The 16937-nt window shown below is 52.2% G+C and overlaps 6 protein-coding genes across 6 annotated transcripts; 3 read left to right on the forward strand and 3 right to left on the reverse strand.

The window, feature by feature from the left end:
• Positions 1 to 1759: 1759 nt before the first annotated feature.
• On the forward strand, positions 1760 to 3301 carry UHO2_02810 (uncharacterized protein; the record flags this gene model as incomplete). Its single annotated transcript, XM_041555598.1, has 2 exons — positions 1760 to 1980; positions 2335 to 3301. The coding sequence occupies 2 exons, from the start codon at positions 1760 to 1762 to the stop codon at positions 3299 to 3301; spliced, it is 1188 nt and encodes a 395-aa protein (XP_041411532.1).
• A 331-nt stretch (positions 3302 to 3632) lies between these two features.
• Positions 3633 to 5444, reverse strand: UHO2_02811 (uncharacterized protein; the record flags this gene model as incomplete). The annotated part of the gene is made up of 1 exon (XM_041555599.1): positions 3633 to 5444. One exon carries the CDS (start codon positions 5442 to 5444, stop codon positions 3633 to 3635), a length of 1812 nt encoding a protein of 603 aa, XP_041411533.1.
• An 878-nt stretch (positions 5445 to 6322) lies between these two features.
• On the forward strand, positions 6323 to 8113 carry UHO2_02812 (uncharacterized protein; the record flags this gene model as incomplete). Its single annotated transcript, XM_041555600.1, has 2 exons — positions 6323 to 8006; positions 8091 to 8113. 2 exons carry the CDS (start codon positions 6323 to 6325, stop codon positions 8111 to 8113), a joined length of 1707 nt encoding a protein of 568 aa, XP_041411534.1.
• Positions 8114 to 9767: 1654 nt separating this feature from the next.
• Positions 9768 to 10346, forward strand: UHO2_02813 (putative small G-protein Ras2; the record flags this gene model as incomplete). Its single annotated transcript, XM_041555601.1, has 1 exon — positions 9768 to 10346. One exon carries the CDS (start codon positions 9768 to 9770, stop codon positions 10344 to 10346), a length of 579 nt encoding a protein of 192 aa, XP_041411535.1.
• Positions 10347 to 11295: 949 nt separating this feature from the next.
• On the reverse strand, positions 11296 to 13119 carry UHO2_02814 (uncharacterized protein; the record flags this gene model as incomplete). Its single annotated transcript, XM_041555602.1, has 1 exon — positions 11296 to 13119. The coding sequence occupies one exon, from the start codon at positions 13117 to 13119 to the stop codon at positions 11296 to 11298; it is 1824 nt and encodes a 607-aa protein (XP_041411536.1).
• A 1919-nt stretch (positions 13120 to 15038) lies between these two features.
• Positions 15039 to 16580, reverse strand: UHO2_02815 (uncharacterized protein; the record flags this gene model as incomplete). The annotated part of the gene is made up of 1 exon (XM_041555603.1): positions 15039 to 16580. The coding sequence occupies one exon, from the start codon at positions 16578 to 16580 to the stop codon at positions 15039 to 15041; it is 1542 nt and encodes a 513-aa protein (XP_041411537.1).
• Positions 16581 to 16937: the final 357 nt, after the last annotated feature.

Consider the following 16937-nt stretch of genomic DNA (forward strand, 5'->3'; position numbering starts at 1 on the left):
ATCTGTTTTGCAATGACCTCAGCCCTGAACAGAGAGAAGGTCGGATGATGAAGGGCTACAATGCGTGTCGGAAGGATGGCGAGGGTGAAGTGAGAAGGTGAGGATGGCGAAGACGAGGAAAGGTCAAGCTTGCTTTGCGTCGGTCGGTCTGATCACGGACGCGCAAGAGCAAGCGGAGAGGATGAATAAGAGGAGAGGATGGATAGCAGCAGAGCATGGATAGCAGCAGAGACTCTCACTGTCTCGCTCTGGCTGGCTAAGAGATTGATTCGCAGCCAGAGAGGGAGAATTGAGTGGAAAGAATACAACAGCAACTGACAGCGAACGATGCGCAGATCGTTAGTTTCAGCTTCTCTATTCTCAGTTTCTCGGCGGCGGCGCCAGGGAAAGAATCCGAGAGGCCAACTGGCTCAGGGGCAGCCAAAGCCCAGAAGAGAGAGAGAGAGAGAGAGAGAGAGAGAGAGGAGCGCACGCAGACTGCCCAGCACAGCCAGCAATCTTGGCAAACGCACGCCGTGATAGGCGCAGGAGCAGTGACACATTTCACATTTCACAGCGACTTGCCTTCAGCCGAGCGGACATAACCAAGGGCAAAAGGCAAAGCAAAAAAAAAAATCAATAAAAAAGCAAAACAATTCAAAAACCATCATCACTTTAGGCTCAGCAAGACCGCCGCCTGGGACAGCGCATCTCCGAGGTCGGTGCGGAGCGAGAGGAGAGAGCAAGGCGAGTTAGCGTTGACCGGCTTCCTCGCACACATTGCAGCCCAAAATCTACGCAAACAGTTTTGTCGCTCTCTGAGCCAGGTGTGATTTCAGTGTGGAAGCGAGAGCTCTTCGAAAAGTGAATACCTCAGGGGCCCTGCCGATCGGCACCCTCCCGTTCGTTGCAAGGTAAATACTGTTCAAGTGCCTTGGCAATTCGCGTTTGAGATTCGAGATGGTCACAATTGCTTCTCCCACTGTGCCGTGTAGAGCATCTACAAGGTTTAGCAGCAGAAACCCAAATTTTACTCACTTTTGGATTCAATTATCGCGTCACACTTTTTTTTTTTTCTTCTTTTTCTTCTTTTTCTTCTTCTTTTTTTTCTTCTTCTTCTACACATCCGCTCTGCTTCTATTGCAGCGTCAAAGTGTGTCGACATGGGCGAAATCAAACATTGGCCTTCTCTTAAGGCGACGAAGGATCGAGGTTGCATTGCATCTCTGTTGCCAGCGGTGCGCTTTTCGGTCAGGATGGCCGCTTTGTTCTTCTTTGTGGAAACTAGAGAGGAGACGCTTTCTCTTTGCTCACCTCATTGCCGCTGCATGGGAAGATCGACAAGATGAAGAAGCCTCTTCTTATGTGGACCGTGGATAGAATTCACCGACGTTTGCTAGGCGCGCTTCTCTTTCGTGCGACTTGCTTTCAAACTTTTATACAGCTCTCCCATACTTGATGTCCCAGGGCCACCTTTGACGAGGAATGTCAGGTCTCCAGCGGTCTCGACAATCAAAAACCGAGTTCAAGCGGTTTTTGATGCCTCAAATTCCTATCTCTTTTCGCAGCTTGCTTCCTTCTCGACAGCCAAACCCCGCCCAGCGCGCGCCTCCTCTATCACACGTCACTTTTCCTCACGAACCAGGAGAGGACGACATTGGACAGTGCGAGACATTGCCGACTCTTTAGCGTCACCAGTTCTCGCAGCTCTGCCTCGCATCGAACCAAGAACACAGAGAAGAAGCAGGAGCATGTGTGCTCAAACTAACAGCAGCAACAAATGCTCGGATCACCCGAGAGCGGAAAGAGCGATGATTCATATTCGGCTGCCTCTCCGCCAAGGCGATACAGCGCACCTCCTTACTTTGCCCATTCCCTTTTCGCGATTGGTTCAGCAAGGTTTGACAGCACACATCCACATCCCGCCGATGGCTTGAAAGCTCGCCTCAAAGACCCTCAGCTTGGCACACCATCATCGCAATGTGGAGAGCAACGAGATTGGTAAGAGCTAACAAGCGCTCGCTGTCTGGCTATGCAATTGAACGCTCCGACAGTACTTAGTTAGCCTGGCAACACCTCTGCTTCTCTTCATGGCTGTTCGGCACGGCTTTTCCGATTGCTCACTCTCAGAGCAAGAGAGGAGATCGCAACTTCCGATGACCGAGAGAGTAAGCGTGGGAATGGAAGCGCCACTCTTGAGAAAGGGTGCAGGAAGCAGACCGAGCGAGTCAATGTTGCTAATGAGGTGGTGACCCAGCCGTCAAATGCGAATGCTGCACCCTTTATCAAGGCTGCACTTAGAGATGTGAAGGCGTATTTGAGCAGTAAGGCGAGCAGTGTATTGGTCTCTTATAGTACTACCCATCCTCCTAATGGCAGAGAGCAGTGGAGAGATATGCTGGCCTACTACCTAACCTGTGCATCTGCCGCTACCAGTGTTGATCTTTATGCGTTGAACAGTTATAGTTGCTGTGCAAATAGCTCCTTCTCCGCCAGTGGAGATTCGACTTTGACGCACGACTTTAGCTCTCTGCCCGTGCCCGCCTATCTGTCCGAGTTCGGATGTGTAGAGGCGGTGGGAACGGGTGAGAGACCATGGTCCGAAGTTAGCGCCTTGTTCAGTAGACCGATGACGGATACATTTAGTGGTGGTGTGGCATTTACTTATTTCCCTCAGCCTAGTGGGGTCGATTATGGGTTGCTTAATGTAAATGCTGATCAACTCACAACAAGCGAGTTGCCAGTATCAACAACACTTCCTCCCACACCAAACACCCAGCTTTGCAACTGTGTAGAGCAAAACGCCTACTCTTGCATTCTCAACGCTGCCTCTTTCAACTCGCCAAACATTATCGGCACGCTCACTGGTCAAGCCTGTTCCTACTTGGGCCAACGTGCTGGTTCATGTGCTCCCATCCTTGCTGGTGGCGCAACTGGCACCTATGGCAACTACTCATTCTGCAGTTCAGGCCAGAGGGTGCAATGGGCCATGTCCGAGTACTATGAGACGACACAGTTCGACGCTCAGAGCTGTCACTTTGCCGGCAATGCGACGAGTAAGACTCCTCCCGCGCCAATCGATGCTGCATTTGGTAGCTGTCTAGCACAGTACCCTGTGGCAGTGATGGTGCCCAGGCCAGATGGAACGAGTGGAGGAGGTCCGGCGAGTGGCACTAGTATGACGAGCGCGCCTAGTGCGACGGGCAGTGCGGAGCCGAGTGGGGGAAGTAATGCTGCCGCAGGAAGCGGAAAAGGGAGTGTGATGGCGGTGATGATTGCAGCGATGATCGCTGTTGTTGGTGGTGGTTGCAGTCTTCTTTAAGGGCAACAGGTGTAGCTTTCCACATACCCGTCCTTGGACCTTTTTCTTTGTTTTCATAGCCATGCCTCACGGACTTTGCTCGTTCTTTGTTTCTTGTGTCAATTTCGCTCAATCGAACGCTTTTGTTTCGAAAGCCAGAGTGGTATCAGTCTGTGGTCGATGCGATGCGATGCGATAGGATGCGATGCGATGCGATAGGATGCGATAGGATGCGATTGCCGATAGAATGTCCATGGTATTTGGTGTGTGTTATGTAAGTATTTAGCGTCAACATCGTGAAACTTTGCGCTGGCAAGAGGAGGATGATGGCATACAGGCAAAGGCGAGCGCTTCAGCTGGATCCACTACCACTACTCGAACTCGTCAACCCGTCCCCGTTGCAACTGTTGAAAACGGGCAAACAGCTCAAATACCTACACCAAGTACAGGCCTTTGTTGGATCTGGCGAACTGTAAAAGTTGCTTGCCAACCCTGCAAAAAATCCTACCGCCAGTGCCAGGGCAATGATCCTCAACACCCACGTTATCACCCTATGCTTACTGTTCGGATGAATGCTCGGTGCAAAGATCAACCCGCCCAAGAGTCCAACACAGAATCCACCGATGTGAGCAAAGTTGTCCAACCCTGGCAGCAAGCCCAGTGCGAGACCAACGACGGCGAAACCAAGCGACATGGCTAAACGGGCTTTGGCACGATATTCGTACTTCCAGTTATACACCAGGTCGACTAGTTCGATGCTAATGCAGGTATAGATAGCTCCTGAGGCACCAAGAGAAGGTTGACCAATGAGACCAAAGTTTCCGCCCAGAAGGTTGCCGCCTACTCCGCCGGCGAACCAGACGAGAATGTAGGCTATAGAGCCGATGATTTTTTCGATCTGAGCACAAAGAGTAAGCTGAACGAGGAGATTGAACAAGACATGCACCAAGCCGGCGTGGACAAAGATGGCTGTGATGAATCTGTAGCTCTGATTGGGGTTGTTTGCGTCTTTCAAGCCGCAGATCTCGGAGATAGGACAGAGCTGGGATGGGCTGTAGAGGTTGGATCCTGATGTAGAATCTTTGAGACATGGAAGCTGCTCAGAGGTGGCAAGAGCGGGAACTTTTCGCATGCATGGAACGAAACGTGCACCGAAGGAGATGAAGAACTCGGTTGAGGGACCAAGCATAGGATTGATGCTTGGTCGCGTTTGCACTGCTTGCCCTGTAGCAGCGTTGGCTTTGATGAGCTCGATTATGAAGACGATGAGGAGGGCGAGAGCGAGAAGCCATGATACGTAGGGGTATCGTTGACGTCCGATGCCTTGACGACGTCGTTCGATCTGGTCGCCAAGTTTGTCTTGACCTGCAAGACGTCGGCTTGTGGAGCGAGAAAGTTTGCCGAGCAGACCAGACTTGGCTTCTTCATCATGATCTGCAGCACCAGAGGGATGCGAGGGATCCATCTGATTCGTCCAGAGAGCTGCAGATCCGCGCTTGATCTGTTTGGCTTCATCGTCTTCGTCCTCAGCATAGCCCATGGGACCAGCGTGCGTTTTGAGAGGAAGATCAGTTCCACTAGTGTCGTGGCGAGCATGAGAGTAGTCACGATCCGATTGATGCGCGTAGTAGTTGCTCGCATCCTCGTAGTGGTTTGTGCATGGTGCTGCGCCGTAGTCGAGAGCGCTGTGTGTGTTATGCTCAGCATAGGACATAGGTCGATCAGGTTCCGTGTTCTGGCCCACACGAACATGATAGCTGCTGATGCTGTCGTTCGGGGCCAGGGTGTCGGCTCTGTCGAGCAAGGAAGGCCCGGCTAGAGGACGGTCATCGTCAGCAGCAGTTCCAGTGTGGCTAGCATACGGATCGTGCTGCAAGTAGGATCGACGTGCAGCCGCAGATCCGATACGATCGGGAGGAGGAGCGGTGCTGAAAGCTTCGTATGGATCGGTGTACATGGAAGGCGAATCGGCGCCTATGTTGGTTGCAGGAGGAACAAGACGGTAGGCATTGGCGTTTGCACCTACATCTGCCGAGTTGCGGCTGTTTGTAGCGGGAGTGATGTGCTCTACGACATGATCGTATTCTGTATTGCCATAGGGTGACGTGTCCCACGCTGGGCTGTGGTAGCTATGCTGTGCTGCGTCGTCACGATAGCGGCTCATTGCAGCGACTTGGAGATCAGGTCTAGGCGCAAGCTGGAGGGAAAGTTGCGATCAGAAAAATTTCCTTGAAGCCGTCAAGGTGTATCGTGTTGCGGAGCCGCAGTCGGTGAAAGGGGCCTCCGCAGTCGTTGAAAGGGGCCTCCGCAGTCGTTGAAAGGGGCCTCCGCAGTGTCCGGTGGCAGCGGCGTGGGTGCGGAGATGATTCGTTCTTTCGGCGAAAAGCTGCTGCTTGTATGTGTATGTGTATCGAGGTCAAGCTAGGACGTGGTATGGAGGTAGAGATGGAAGAAAAAGGATGCGATGGATGCTCTGTCGATGACTTGAATGACATTAAAGGAACTATTGGCAGTATTGCATTGCTGTGTTTGCTGTGTTGTTTCTCTCTCCACACTTTTCAGATTGACACTACTGACTGCAGCTGAGCTGTGCTGTGATGCTACTGATGTGTGGCTGTGTCTATGGCTGTGTCTATGGCTGTGTCTATGGCTGTGTCTATGGCTGTGTCTATGGCTTGGAGTTTAGAAGGGTCATGCAATGAATGTGACCTGTCTCTCATCAACCAGATGGGCGGAACGAGGCAAATCCTGAGAAATTTAACAAGTGTTGACAAAAACATGTGCTAACATAATCATGACCTTTTCTTCTTTGGTTGTTGTGTGGAAGAAAAGTGACAGAGCAGGGACATGATCTTTTTTAGAGCTTTCCTGTCTGGTGTTCAGGGTTCTTCTTCTGATGACCAACACCCAACACTGACATTGGCAGACTGCTTCACATAGCAGCAGACGAGCAATCCTTTGACTGATCGACATAGATTGCCGCAGCACTGTTCCTGTCTTCACTCTCGTCGCTCAGCTTGAGCGCTGCCATCCGGCCTCAGAATGTCGACAAGCCGCCCTTCGACGTCGGCATCGGCAGCTTCAGCTCAATCCTCACCAGCATCAAGATCGCTAGTGGCATCGCGGCAAGGATCTTCCAGCCCACTCGCATCGCAGGGTGATGACAGCGACAATCAAGGTCACGGAGTGCAGATGATTCTCCGAATCAAACGTAAACGAAATCAAGACCCTGTCGACGCACTCATCATCCAGCAGAATCAACGTAGGAACAAGCGTCGGTCCATGGTCTTGCCCAATGACAGCAGAGAAGAGAACGAGACATGCAAGAATGCAGATGCAAGTTGGGAAGCTAGTGAGGCTGCAAACAAGCAACGCGGCGTCTTTCGCCTAGCAGAGACGGTCTCGCTCGAATCCTTCTCGGATCCTGTAGCAGCACGAGAATTGCACCAACGTATCTCCGCCCTCAGCAGAGGAGGGAGCAGTGGCTCAGGACCAAGTAGAAAACCTTTGCACCCATCAAAGCTCTCTCAGAGCGTCTCGTCTGCCAACATGGGCCAGACAGCACAACACTCGCATCGACCAGAGGTATCATCCTCCACTGGCAACGTGCAAGATAGCAATCTCCTCCCAACATCACGGGCACACCGCTCGCTCGGCAACTCGGTCTCCTCCCTCAACGCATCAGGCGAGCCATGGCAGCCAGCAACACCTGCACAAAGGATCAAAGCGCTGGCATCAGAACAGATTGATCGAGACAAGGAGCGTCGATCGCGCAGCAGTACACCGGTGGGAATGCGGTTCAAAGTCATCTCGAAAGACCAGACAGGAGGGAAAGGTTTGCGGCGAACAGGAAGCTCAGCAAGTCTGCGAAAGATGAGGAGCAGTACTGCACCCAGTCGACCTTGGCACACTGCTGCACGACCACCCGAGATTCGCTCGAAAAAGGAGAAGGAAGCAGAAGCTATCTTTGGTAGGATCATTGATGCGGAGACCGAGTCCAGCAGTGCCGGACGAGCAGCGGCTAGTAGGCAAGCAAAGTGGGGACAACAGGAGCAGCTAGAGGAGCAGGATGCAGAAATGGCAGGGTTAGACGCCAAATTCGCAGAGATGCTTGGCGACTATTTGAGGAGTAACAACATTGAACCTTGTCAAGACTTGCATAAGATTACCAAAGGGGCATCTGATGCAGCTGCTCACACTCGAGTACAGACAGAGGCAGGCGGGGCAGAGGAGGATGCTGACAAAGGTGATGATGAAGACTACGTATACGACGTATACTACCGCGACATGATGCCCACTAAAGCAGGACCACAAGGATCGGCAGAGACGGGACTCGAACCAGCTCAGGTGGCCGGGCGGGAGAAAGGCGCTTCTTCTGGCTACACTGCTGTACCGGATTCAATGGCGCTGCCGAGAGTGTTGGGTGGTGAAGTGGTGCCACCTGAGTCTGCTGCATTGGCGCCGACTTGGTTCCCTGGTCTGGACTTTGCAGAGGCCAACGCGGTTGTTGCTCACCTAGAAGGGTTCGAGGATAGCGACGAGGAACTCGAGCAGGCAGAGTTGAAAGATTTTGAGAGCTTTGACGAAGGGGAAGACGAGGACAGCAACGACGAAGGATTCTATCGAAACGATTACCCGGAGCAGGAGTTACCGGAGGGCGATGAGGTAGACTTTGACTACGATGACGATCAAGATGAGTTTGATCGTGATGAACATGATCAGTATTGTAAGTCATTCCTTCTCCCATCAGCCTGCACTAGAGTGGGAGCAGCGTACTAACATCATTGCTACTTGTTGTATGGTCACACAGCTTTATCGGACGGCAGCTTCTAGTTGATCGATACCATGCTTTTGTCTTGTTGAATGTATACCATAGCCTCAGCCTACCAGCGAAATACGCCTCGAGCCTAGAATCTGCTGAAGAAGCGGTGTGGCCGTCTGAGAAGGCAAGAGAGAGAGAGAGTTGTGTGCCTTTTTGTGATTCTTGCTTTGAAATGTCTTTGCGTGTCTTTCCTTCTGAATGACAAAGTGTGACAACGAGCTGGGGCTAAGTCATACCCAATCTTCGATCAGATCCTCTTTGCCCGATCTCTTCCGTATCGGCTTACGTCAACTTACATCATCCTATTGGATCAAAAAAGAGAAAAAGGAGGAGGATCGGGGTGTGGCTGTTCGCCCGATTCTCGTCCTCCTCTTCGTTCGTGTTGGCTGTCACCAAGGCGCCGAGAGAGAGCAAGTGCATCAATTCGAGAAAAGAAGAGGCCCGCGCGTTCCGGACTGCTGTACTGCTGTACTGCTGTACTGCTGTGCTACTGTGTTGCTGTGCAGAGAGCGTTCCGCTTGGGTCGCCAACTTGCATGCTTGTGCGCCAGTCTCTTGCTCGAACTGCCTCTCACTCGGAAGCGACAGAGGACATTGAAGAGACACACTCATACACTCTCACACACACTCTCTCACACACACTCTCTCACACACACACTCTCACACACACACTCTCACACACTCTTACTCTCTCCCTGACTCTTCTCGCTAGGATATCAGCTGCGTCACAGATCGCCTCAACCTCAGCCTTTTGTCAGCCTTTTGTCGCCTCCTTTTGTCCCCCTTTTTGCCATCATCTGTGTCATCATCGCATCACTACGCCACCTCCAAACAGCCTCTTTCCATTCATCCTTCCCTACTGCATCCAGCAGCATTACCACCACCATCAACAACAACAACCAGCACGACAGCTTCCCGCTAACGTGCCCATATACCCCCGACCCACATTTCGCCCGGTCGCACAGAACACCAACACACGCATCTACCGTTCTTCCCTTTCACCGCTCACTGAATCCCAGCTCCCTTTGTCGCCAGCCTCCGTTTCTTCTCGTTGCCACATCCTTTCCGCCTTTGCCCGCGAGGAACAGACACCGCAGCCTCATTTCCACATCTCTGCATTTCCACATCTCCGCATTTCCACATCTCCGCATTTCCACATCTCCGCATTTCCACGTCTGCAAGCGTAAACGATAGCGAAAGCAAACCACCAGCTCTCCGTACACGCTACCACCTTTGCTGCTCTTTCAATCTTGCAACCTGATCCGCAGCTTTAGCTCTTGCACTTGCGCCTCCACTTCACACAGACGCCCTCTCGTCTCGAAAATCTCATCTAGCTGCATTCCAAAACGCTTCGCCTTGATCCACGGACCCCTTCGATCTCGGCCCGTGCCCTTTGTGATTCTACGCATACCCATCCCATCTCGCCCTCCCTCCCCGCCCACTTACATTCGGCAGCCCTCTGCTATCAGTCAACCCCTTCAATCCTCACTCGCTCATACCCGCCACCTTGACGACTACCACGAGCAGCATCGGCACCAACACTGTCTACACCCCAACTATTTGCTCTCCCGGTCACCTCCCCTAACGCTTTCCTTACCTCAGCAACAATCCAGTTTCGCTCGCCACACCCTCTACCAACACAAGGTAGGAAAGATCATTGCCCAACATGAGTGGCAAGATGATGATCTACAAACTCGTCGTTCTCGGCGACGGTGGTGTAGGTAAAACCGCGCTCACCATCCAACTCTGTCTCAACCATTTCGTCGAGACCTACGACCCTACTATCGAAGATTCCTATCGCAAACAAACCGTCATCGATGACCAACCTTGCATGCTTGAAGTCCTCGACACTGCAGGTCAAGAAGAGTACACCGCACTTCGCGATCAATGGATTCGTGAAGGTGAAGGTTTCTTGCTTGTTTACTCCATCTCTGCCAGGGCCACTTTCGAGAGGGTGGAAAGATTCAGGAGTCAAATCTCCAGGGTGAAGGATCAGGAGCCACATACAGTTCCGATCATGTTGGTGGGCAATAAGTGCGATAAGGTCAACGAGAGGGAGGTTTCGCGCGAAGAGGGTCAGGCGTTGGCGCATAGGTTGGGTTGCAAGTTTATCGAGAGTAGTGCAAAGACCTGTGTTAATGTGGAAAGGGCCTATTATACCGTCGTTAGGATGATCAGAGAGCAGAGGGAGGGCACGACAACTCATAAGAAGGAGAAGAAGAAGAGTCGGTGTAATATTCTTTAAGGTCAGCAAGCGAAGCGAGCTGGTCGAGCAGCAAGATGCCCCCTGCGGCTGTCTCTATCATCACAGCCCTTTTTCCGAGCTGGTTGAGCAGCAACAAGGTACCACATCAAGCCGCTAGCTTGGCCTCTTCGGCTGCACGGCAGCAGTGTTCGATAAAGGCGCGCTGGGCTAGGCACAAGGCACGCAACATGTGAACACCAGCCAAAGCACCGATCACTACCAGGCAGAGCGGCAGACGTCACCGTCCTCCTGCAAGTCACACGCTACACAAGACAGACACGCGCAATACACACGCACCCAACGTGTCTGCCTTCGCCACGCGTTACTCAAAACGCAAATTCAATGGACAATCCTTCTCGTCTGGAGTCTTCTCTGCTCGAGCTTTTTAGACCTGCCGGCCCTTCATCCTCACGATCGCATCCTTTCTTACAACCCTCCATTTCCACCTTTGTCTCTCCTTTGTCTCTCTCTCTCTCTCTCTCTCTCTCTCCTTCGTGTCTCTCTCTCTTTCACCGACTCGTACCTGTTCACTGTTTCACTCAATTCCTTTCCCTTTTCTACATGTAGATACATTTGTTTGAGATTGCGATTTTACAAGTCAGTGTAAAACTTGCTTTCCTTTGGTGTGTCTCGAGTACTTTAGATCCCCTGTTTTGAGTCCACTTTTAAGAGAGAGGTGGCGTTTGTTTGACTCCAGAGAGTAGGATGCGCTCCCCGCCTTCTAGGCACAATTTGGATTCAGCAGACACCATTAGAACAAACACAGAGAGCAAAGCGAGTTGAGCGATTCATACTTGGGCTTGTTTTTGTTGCTGGAGAGGTGCTGATACAGACGGACAGATACAGATACAGATACAGATACAGATACAGTACTGTACTGTACTGTACGAAAAGTGAAGGAGTGCAAAGATGAATGTTCAAGCAACGATCTGCAATATTGAGTGAAGGATTAGGTGCAAACCCGGCGATCACTTTTAGCAATCATAACTCGACTAGCAGCCAATTTCGCCACTCTACTCTTCCTATCCTTTCCCTTGAACTTCAACTCAACCCCTAGCAATGCAGCTTGAGCTTCGTGTTTCTTACGAATATGTCTCTGCAGGTCACGTTTGTAGAAATAGGGGCTACCACAATCTTGGCATTCATAAGTACGAACGCGCGGGAACTGGTGAATTTGCGCGTGTTCTTGAAGGTTGTGAGTGGAGGAGAAGGTTTTTTTGCACCCAGGATGGAGGCATGTTAGGTTTGCTGGTTTGGGACGAGGAGAGCTGGTGGTGGTGGTGGTAGTTGTAGGCCCGCATTTGTCAGGTGAGTCGGTGCTGGAGGTGACGAGTTTAATTGTCGCGTTGGGAAGCGGTGGCCGTTGCGGTAGTGATCGCGTATGGTAGAGCGGTACGCCTTTGGTAGGGGTTGACGAGGTAAGTTGAACAAGCGGCTTGGCTTGGCGTTTGGTGAGCGCTTTTGGTTTGAGTTTCAAATTCCGCTGCGGCTTGGTTGCGCTGACGGATGATGGAGTAGGTGTGTGGGCTGAAGAAGAAGAAGAGGTGAGGGGAAGGCAAAGTGGTGAGATTGGTGAGATGGGTTGATAGACAGAGCCATGCGAGAGCGAAGCCGAAGCCAGATTGGTAGCTGCGCTGCAAGCCAGATTAGGAGCCAGATGGAGAGCCAAATCCGAACCCAGACCAGAGCCCAGATGAGGAGCTGGGTGCGGAGCCAAACTCGAAGCCTTATTATGAGTCAGTTCTACACCCACTCCAACACCTGCGCACACCTGCGCATCAACCATGGTCTCAGGCACATCAAAAGGCCCCATCATTGGCGGTGCAGCATTCGGAATGCTTGACAGCGGTGGTAGCGCTGGGTAAGGTTCGATGGGCGTGAACTGCATTTCACCCAATCCCGCCCCAGCAAAGTTGTCATTGACACTGTTTCTGTCTGGAGACCACCCTTCTCGCTCCTGTTTCAGTGCTATATTCCCCTGAAACGCAGCTATGCCACTGTAGACGGGCGCAAAGGTAGTCGGAGGCAGAGGAGCGGGAGTATCGCTTGTATTGGTGAGATCAACCAAATTCATCCAATCCTCCGTCTGAGAGCTTCCCGAAGAGCAAGGAGGGCAAGAAGAAGAGGTTGAGCCCGAGGCAGATGTGGAGATCGAACCGTCCGCCCACCATTCGTCGTTGTTATAAGCATTAATAGCCAAACCTGGTTGAAGAGGGGGCTGCCATGCGGTTTCCTCCATTTTGACTTGTTGCCAGCTCAAACTGCTGTACGGGTGGGAATGCAAGCTTCTCATAAGCTCAAAGTCGGCCTGCATCCCGCTTGGGGAAGAAAGAGGAACAGTAGAAGCGAGCAAGGGAAAGTGAGCAGCGAAAAACGCTTTTGACGGATCTTGGTCATATGCATAGTGATGGTCCCCTCCTCCCACTCCTTGTTCTTCGAACTGGCTCGGTACAATGGGTGGTCGAACGAGCGACCCTACTCCCTCTCCAGCACTAAGGGACTTGGGGTCTGACACTTGATCTGCAGCTGAAGAAGGAGGGAGAGGGGGAGCACATGCACTAGGCGGAGTGTCAAGGGATGCTTGTTCGGGTTTCTTGATGGACGCAGGTGTTTTGTTTAGGAGCGAAATGGCCTTTGCGACGAGGGACGATTCTGTGCCTCGTTTGGGAGGGAGAGTGGAGGGATGAATAGACCAGTGTTCGACCAGAGATGCATTGTTCGTCTGAGCTTGAGGAGGAGAAGGATCGGCTGGGGCTGGGAGGGAGTGCAACATCTACCACTCCTCCACTTGTGACGAGATATAAGAACGAAGATAAGGGAACGTCGACCGCCAAAGAGCGTGATGAGAAAGAGTGTACGCTACCCAAAAGAGCGGATGTTGTTCTTCAGGTTTGCCGTTGTGTTTGTGTGCTGTGAGGGATGACACTAGATGTCAATAAGGGGAAGGGTAGCAAGCTTTTATGCATAGCGACATGACTTTCGCCTTCCAAAAGGAAGAAAAAATTGTCCTGCTACAGTTGTGCGATTTTACAACAATCTTGTTCCTCCTCGAGACAACACCATCGAGAGTCATGCAAACATCTCTTGGCTGAGAAAAGAATGGAAAGTGCCAGCACTTGTGTGTGTTTGTGTGCTGTGTAGAGCTGGGTTACCAAAACAACACGAATCGCACAGCTGGACAAGAGACATCACCAGCGAGACAGAGTAGAGGTTCTTCTTGAACGTCCGTGCGTAGGCTATGCGGGCGTTCTGGCAGAACCGCAAACCTTAACCCAGAGCATGAAGATTCCGTCGATCAGCGGACTGAAGCTCAATCAACCCCATGACAAGCTTGCAAAACACGCAAACGTGCAAAACGGGCAGGTTTGAGGTGCAGATTCGGTCGCAGGAACAAGTTGCCGAGGTTCGGACATGTCGCAGCCTCAGTGCTAAATCGATGCGTTGATTCTGACTGATTGCTTCGGTCCGAACGCTGTCTCTTTCGGGAAGAACTGGTCAAAAGTTGAGAACAAGAGAAGATTAGGCCAGCAAATGAAGTTCAAGCCGCAGTCAATGTTCGGAAAAGCGAGCGGAACTGCTACTAGAGTTGAACTTTTCTTCCTTCGGTGTGGCCTTATCTTTGATTGTGTGGTGACAGAGCCGAATGGAGACGGAAGGAGGTTCGATCAGAGAACAAAGGGCTAGAACAAAGGGCTATCGAGGGCTTGCAGCTAATCCTGCCGAAATAAGATGAAGGTGGTGGGCGTAGAAGCTAATCTCACACAGTTCTCTCTTCTTAGTTCCGAGCAGACAAGTGACAAGTGACAACTGACATAGACCAGCTGCTGAGGATTGGTTTGCCCTCAACCCATACTTTGTTCCTCTTGTTAGAGTTCGGCAGAGGTTGAGTGAGTGGAATCCGCCGAGGGATGTCCGTGCCGTCGTAGGGAAGGTGCTGGCACCGTTGGGGAGCGGTACCAATCCTTGGGTAGTTCGTTGGGACGCCCGGGCGCCTGTGGAGAGCGCGGTTAGTTCGTTGGATCGTCCTTCGTAGCGCTCGCGTACACGATGGTGCCCATGACTCGCTCCGAAACTCTCACCGGGCGAGGGCGTGGGAACATCGCTCCTTAAGCCAACTGTACAGGCGAGGTGTAAACATGGATACACAAAACACGAGAAGCGATGGATATCGACACAATGCCCTCGTCCCTCTGCCTCCCTCGCTCTCGGCTGTTCAACAGCTTTGTGTGCCTGCTGTGGGTATTGCGCATCCGTCGGAAGCATGTACAGCTATCAGACAGACACAAAGGATGAGTTTGAACACACCCAAGGAACGAGCCATCCCACACGCACAGAGTTGAGGATGTTTGTGTACACAAAGAAGAGCGAGTTTGTGCACAAGTCGTATGACTCCCGCTCTGCAAGTGTCTTTTCGCCTTTGTGCGAGGCAAGAGCAGGTACTGAGACGTCATTTCTTTTGTGCACAGCTATGGTGTGTACGGTCATGTGCATCAATCGAGGTACACATCTGTGCCACGCATCAGCATCGAACTGGCAACTTCGATCATGCGAATGCTGTCATTTAGAGGCTTCGACCTTCAGAATGCGAGCAGAAGACGACACACACAATCAAGACTCATGACGCAAGCAAAGCAAGCGATGCAGCACCTACCAGATTGCGAGCCCTGCTGCAAGTGTAAATAGCAAAGAAAACTATGCCTTCGTTCGACCTTGCAAAATATCCAGCGCCTGCCTAAGCTGAATCCTTGCCGTCTCCAGATCTTCAAAGTCCACAGCACTAGCAGCTCCTCTCGCCAGCTTTTGAACCCTTGTTGACAGTTTTGGATCCAGTGTCTCCGGGTACGCTACTGCTACAGGAACTGGTGCCGGAGCTGGTACAGGCGCAACAGGTGCTGCGCGAGCTGCCGGCGGTGCAGGTGGGAGTACAGGGGCGCTGGGAGCAGAGGGCGACGGGTGGAAGCCCGGCGCAGAAGGAGAAGCGAATCCAGGAGTGCTAGGGAGCCCACTCGGTGTACCAGGCAAGCTCGATTGAGGCGGATCAATCCTTTCGATTGCTGGATGGCCTTCCAGCCCACTGCCACCGCCGAGTGTTGAAGGAACAGAAGGCAGGTCTGTTACATTGTCCGCTGCCGGCGCTGATGAAGCTGCACCTCCCCAGAACGAAGCTGGCGCTGCACCAGGTCCACCTGCTCCACTAGCGGCATCAAAGCCGGGACTACCATTGTTGAAGTGTTCGTGAGCGCTGACGGGTGGGATGGGTAGACCATCTCGCTGCGGTGGAACAGGAAGTGGACGAGAGCTGCCTGGATTTGAGCCAAAGCTTGCAGAAGGAGCGATTGTCGGTCGGTCGAGATGCGAAGATGCGGAAGGCGTACGAGAGATAGCTTCGGTGGACTTGCGAGAGCTGGATTTCCACATTTCTTCAGCGTCGGGGAAGGCTGTGTTGAGTTTGTGGGTATCAAGTTGGTTCGCGGCTGAAGGTGGACCTGTAGGCGGCTGGACCTGAGCACGTGCTTCTGGCTGGCTGCCTGAGCTGCTGCCGCGAGCCATGACAGTGTCTTGCGGAGCAGGCGCGTTTGGTGCTGCAGGAGCACTAGCTGTAGGCTCATCTGGACCAGCATCGGCGGTCAACTTGGCCATCTCCCTCGCCATATACTCCTGTTCCTCCTTGCTATCCTCCACTTTGCCTGGTCCCATTGCAGTTTCTAATTTTGCCTCCTCCTCTTTCGGATCGCCTCCTGCCGGCCCTGGCGTTGGCTTCCTGCCTTCCTTGAAGGTTTTCGCAATATCAGCCGCCTTCCATTTGGAATACTTGATCTTCTCTCCCATCTCCGGTTCCAGGGTGCCAAAGATCTTGAGCAGCTCAATGAATTGACTTGCAGCTAAGAACTTCTTTGCTGTTGCTCGTGTTGCTTTACCCGAGCGATCCTCGTTGTCAGCACCAACGAAGACTTTGAGGGCAAAGTTCTCGACGTAAGCGGAGCTGGCAGCATCGTTGGTCACAGCATCGTTGTCGGCCAGTTTGGCTTTGAGCTCTTCGAGAGTGTCCATAAGAGTGAGAAGATACATCTTTGCTTGCGAAGAAGAGGCATTGGAGGAAATGCCGAGCTGGGCGACGTAGTAGCAACACCAGTAGGCGATGACTTTGTCGGCCGTGCGAAGCTCGTTGGCTCGTTGAACGAAGGGTAGGACCGACTTCAGCTCGGCCGGGGGATTTGGTAATGATTCGTCCATCTTGTCGAGACCTGCCGCTGCGAAGGGATGGTAAAGGGTTTCGTCGATGATGTTGAGAAGAGGATGGATGAACAAGTGTTTGCTGCGCATGACACTTTCAAGAAAGGTTGGACTGTGCATGTACACGTCTTCTGTGAGCGCAATTTCAGTCTTGGCCTCCACACACAGGCACAGTCTTGGCTTCCGTGTCGCTGCAGAACCTGACAACTGAGCTTCTGTCGTGATTTCTTCTTGAAGAAAACTGGAGCAAAACGTAGCTTCTCATCCTCGACTCAGTGCACACCGGAGAGTATGGAAAGCAAAGTATTGGATTCTGTAAAGGTACACAACCACGAACATAGGCAACTGGAACAGCAG

Source organism: Ustilago hordei, assembly GCF_900519145.1.
Source record: "Ustilago hordei strain Uho2 genome assembly, contig: UHO2_contig_04, whole genome shotgun sequence".
NCBI lineage: Eukaryota > Fungi > Basidiomycota > Ustilaginomycetes > Ustilaginales > Ustilaginaceae > Ustilago > Ustilago hordei.